The sequence below is a fragment of the Helobdella robusta genome (genome assembly GCF_000326865.2).
Source record: "Helobdella robusta unplaced genomic scaffold HELROscaffold_97, whole genome shotgun sequence".
In the NCBI taxonomy this organism is placed as follows: domain Eukaryota; kingdom Metazoa; phylum Annelida; class Clitellata; order Rhynchobdellida; family Glossiphoniidae; genus Helobdella; species Helobdella robusta.
Window position 1 is genome coordinate 66,813 of NW_008705551.1, and position 5,032 is coordinate 71,844.

A 5,032-nucleotide genomic window follows, 5' to 3' on the forward strand; every position below is an offset into this window, starting at 1 on the left:
ACATACATACATACATATATACATACATACATACATACATACATACAAACATACATACATACATACATACATACATACATACATACATACATAAATTATGTAGTGAATGGGTCTCGTTCCTGTATAATAAAAGACATGATGGTACAGTCGGTATCACGTGGGCTAAGGTGTTTGTTGTTGCAGTTGAGGTCGGTGCAAGAGGTGTTGTTGGTTGTTCGGTGTACAGCTTTTTGAAAGATTTAGGTTTGGCAGATAAAAGACGATCGAGTTGTATGAAGAACATAGGACCTACAGCCAAACAAGCGTCTTACTGGTTACGGTTATGTAGGAAGAAAAAGGAATACGAGTTTAAATTGTTAATAGACGAGGCCCTGTTTCTCGAAAGTGTCAGGAAGTTAAAGGGCCGAAACACTCATTGACGGAAACTTTTCCTCTGAAGACTCTCGCTGAACACTTGTTATGTTCGAGTTTCTACATACCTACAGACATATATTATGTAGTGAGAAACAGAGAGAGAGAGGGAAAAAATGAAATAACAAAAGAGAGAAAGTGAGGATGAACAGTGAGTGTAAGTGAAAACTTTTGAATTCGATGTTCTATATGCATGGATGTATGTAGGTACGTGTGTGTTTACGAGACAAAATCAGTTTCTCAATTTTCTATTTTTCATTAGTTTACAAATGATGAAACAAGATGAAACAAGAAATAATAAAATAGATTATAAATTATAATAAATAAAAGTTAAATAATAAAGGTACGTAATTATGTTTGCATGTGATTTACATAACTTTTTCTTTTTCTTAAGGTAATTTAATTTTGCTTTTGTTGAGTTGCTAATATTATCACTGTTATAATATTATAATTATCCTTCTTCTTCCTTATTATTCTTTTATTATTATTATATTATTATTATTATTTATTATTCTTATTATTAGTATTAAAAGTCATCTTGCATGCCTAATTTCAAAATTTAACGGTTCGCGATTTGGGCTTGCTTTTTAGAAAATTTACGTTCTCACTCAGTGTACTTTTAGTAATGAACACACACACACATACACTCAGACACACAACAAACACACACATACACACAACAAACACACACTTACACACACATACTCACATACACACACATACAGACACACACATGACACATTTTATCTACGCATACACAGTACACACGTACATACATTCATACTTGTTATAAAATCAATATGTAACAGCATTTTTTTCTAAAAGTTTTCCCATGAATGTTAATTCAAACTTTTTTGAATCAACATTTAGCAGAAAGAGAGAAAGAGAGAGAGAGAGAGAGAGAGAGAGAGAGAGAGAGAGATAGAGAGAAAGTTAAATCTTCTAAATGAAAATAGTTACACGTCTATATAAATGTTTATTACCTAACATGCTGTTGCTTTTATTAAATTTTTTTAATTAATGTTATAAATACAATATTATTCGGTGACCTTACATCAACATTATCATCATCATCTTCTTCTTTGTCAGTGACGTCATCAGCGTTATTATTACGTCATAGGAAGAAGAAACAATAATAGCAACAACGATTACAGTAAATTAACTTCAATAGTGCTGGAAGCTGAAATAACAGAGACGAGCCGGCAACAACACGAAGCAAGTCGGATCAAAATTACTCGATACCGATTCACTATCGGTAATATATACCGTATCGAGACTGAAATAAAAGAATTTCAAAATTGACGACATATTCGACAAAATCGACTCTTTATTTACGGATATGCGGAGATTGAAGATAGTGAAAGATGATCACACGTTCGACGAGCGTACGAGCAGGTACCCATGTCTGTATGTTTGTCTGTTTGCATGTGTGTGTATGTGCGTGTGTGTGCGCGCTTGTAGATATGTTTGTATGCTTGTATGTTTATTTGTTTCTTTCTTTGTATATTTTTACGTTTGCGTGCATGCATGTCTAATGACACAAACACATAAAACATACAAGATACAAGATACATACGCACACATACACATATAAGACAAACATACATACACATACAAGACAAACAAACACACATACAAGACATACATACACACATACAAAAAATACATACATACATACATACAAAACATACAAAACATACAAACACACATACAAAACATACATACACACATACAAAACATATATACAGACTGCTGAAAGACGTGCGCAGGCAAATGGACAGTGACCTCATGAACTTTGGGTTCGACAGACGCACAAACAAACAACTGCTTTCTTCGATTGGGGCGGCCCACGATACTGATGACGACGACGACGATGACGTCATGGGGAAGTTACTTGGGTTGGTCAGTTATTTAGGTCAAAAAAGGTCAAAAAATTTACCATTTATATAGCGCTTTAAATGTAGCTTCATAGGAGGCTTGGTTGATAAATGTATGTTTTTTTTCTTCGAGCCGATCACAACAACACAGGATTGAAAGATTTACTATCAAGGTCAAGTTTCATTGCATGCGTGTGTGTATGTATGTGTGTTGTGTGTGTGTATGTATGTTTGTGTGAGTGTGTATGTACACTATTTATAAACCACTACATCAACGCGCTTGTAGTTTTACAGTTCAGATTTTTTTGCGATAACAGTAAGTTGTTGAAGAGAGTGTTTTGGGAACAGAACACTTTTTGGTTTGATATTATTATAAATAATAATGATAATATAAATAATAATAATAATATAAATAATAAGAATATAAACAATAATAATAAATTTTTATCATCTCAAAGTTCTAAAAGCTTACTAAGCTCACGAAGGCTGACTGACGATGATGATTCATTCTTCCCTGGACGTTCCACGACAACTACTTCCAAATTTGGCTTTGGTAACAATGATAGAAGAGGCAACGCTAAGCCGTCGGCGGCAACTACTGCTACTACTACTGCTGCTGCTGCTGCGTTTGTGATGGTGTTGATGATGATGTTGTAGTTTTTGACAGGTGATGTTGAGGATGATGTTGAAGGTGAAAATGATGATGTTGTTGGTAGAAATAATGTTGATGATGTTTTCTTCTCCTTGTGAGATTGTTCATTCATTGCTGGCGTTAATGTTGTTTTATAATCCAAAAACTGTTTGCATTGGTCTGTGTGATGTTTTGATTGAAATCTAAATTGGAGCAGTAGCCGAGAGGGCAGCGAGCCATTCAGCGTCAGTTTCAACTTGTCCGGGTTCAACGCCGAGGACATCTCAGTTACGTGCGAAGATGGGGTTCTTTCAGTCAGCGCACGGCAAGAAGTAAATAATAATGGCGCGAAATCTGTTAAAGAGTTCAGTCGAAAGGTCAGTGTGTTTTTATTAAATATCTAGGTCAGTTCTTTTCAATCTAGGTCATGTCTTTATAGTTTAATTTCTTTAAACTTCAGGTCCAAATCCCTGACGACGTGAAACCAGAACAGCTGGAATCATCTTTCACCACAGACGGCATACTGATGGTAGAAGCTCCGCTAGATTCCACGCAGCAGCTGAGTAGCAGCTGTAGCAGAAGCCAGCAGCAAGCAGCTGACAAATCATGCTCCTTTTCTTCTTTTTCACCATCAATTCCTCTGGAAACTCCTGTCTTCACGGCCGAAGCAACTGGCAGGAAAAAGTTGGATCTGGTTCTTGAGGTTACGAAAAATTTAAATTTTTCTAGACATACACACACATATTCACACACAAACACACACGCGCACAAACAAACAAACATACGCAACCACAAACACACGCACACGCAAACACACACAAACATCTAGTTAGGACCACCCTACGAATCTGAGGATGTTGTTGTCAGACTTGATGGGCGGAAGTTGATCATTGGTTATAAAAAAACATTGTTTTTTTTGCATACTTTTGTTAATTCTTTAATTTTCACACAACAACAACAACCCAAATGGACGAACACACTCTTCCTCACTACTACAACCCCCTCCCTTCAACCATACAGAGGCCACACACGCCGTCAAAAAGTCCGGCGGCACATCAAAGACCTCCATGAATAGGGAGTTTGACCTTCAAGAGGACGTTGACCCCGCAAGTTTGGATGCCTCCTTAACGATGGGCAAGCTGTACGTGACTGGTTTGACCTCCAAGCAGGGCAAGTGCAAGGTCGTGACCTCTTGAAAGTGTGGGCCGAGGTCAATTGCGATGATTATTATGATTCTTATGAAGACGGAGATGAAGATGATGATGACGTCACGGTTGTGAGGAAGTTTGAATCGATGGTGATTGTGATTGTGATGAAAATAATGGCGATGATGATGACGATGATGATGACGATGATGATGACGATGACGATGATGATGATGATGATGACGACATTTCAAAATGGCGCTTTCATATTTCTTTGACAAATTCGATAAAAAAAATATATTCGAAATTTCAATTCATGTCGTTTGGTTTCGCTTTAGTTGGTCGTAATTGTTTGAAATTTACTTTCGAAAAATTTACTTTCACTTTCACTTTCAACTGAACTCGCCTTAAATCATTTAATCCAATCATTATATAATAATAATTAATTAATTAATTAAATTATTAAAATTAATAAAACAACAACATTTATCATCATATATATATGAGACATAACACATGTTTATCTGGATTTAAAACAATCTTATAAAAAATTAAATAAAAAATGTTATATATATATACATATATATATATATATATATATATATATATATATATAGGTTATATAATTGCATATATAATTGTGCATATGTCAATAAATATATATATATAAACCGCATATAAACGTTAAAATGTACGAGAAGATAATCATGATAATGATGTCATAATTGTTGTTTATGATGATGATGGCAATGGCGGTGGTGGTGATGGGGATAATGATGATGACGATGGTGATGATGATGACGATGATGACGATGGTGATGATGATGAAGAAGATGATGATAATGGTGGTGGTGATGATTGGGATAATGATGACGGTGATGATGACTATGGTGATGATAATGAAGAAGATGATGATGATCCAATAATACTCAATATTAAAACACAGATTTTTGTATTTATATAACACG

The 5,032-nt window shown here is 35.1% G+C and overlaps 1 protein-coding gene across 1 annotated transcript in view; it reads left to right on the forward strand.

Moving 5' to 3' along the window:
- Positions 1–660: 660 nt before the first annotated feature.
- HELRODRAFT_194746 (hypothetical protein) overlaps positions 661–5,032 on the forward strand; it is a 4,456-nt gene continuing 84 nt past the window's right edge. Inside the window, exons 1-9 of the mRNA XM_009033729.1 lie at positions 661–754; positions 1,501–1,806; positions 2,160–2,309; positions 2,747–2,914; positions 3,134–3,296; positions 3,380–3,622; positions 3,749–3,812; positions 3,940–4,869; positions 4,954–5,032. The exon at positions 4,954–5,032 is cut by the window's right edge and continues 84 nt beyond it. Coding sequence (XP_009031977.1) covers positions 1,751–1,806; positions 2,160–2,309; positions 2,747–2,914; positions 3,134–3,296; positions 3,380–3,622; positions 3,749–3,812; positions 3,940–4,115 — 1,020 coding nt within the window. The 5' untranslated portion in view covers positions 661–754; positions 1,501–1,750 and the 3' untranslated portion in view covers positions 4,116–4,869; positions 4,954–5,032. The remainder of the gene's footprint in view (positions 755–1,500; positions 1,807–2,159; positions 2,310–2,746; positions 2,915–3,133; positions 3,297–3,379; positions 3,623–3,748; positions 3,813–3,939; positions 4,870–4,953) is intronic.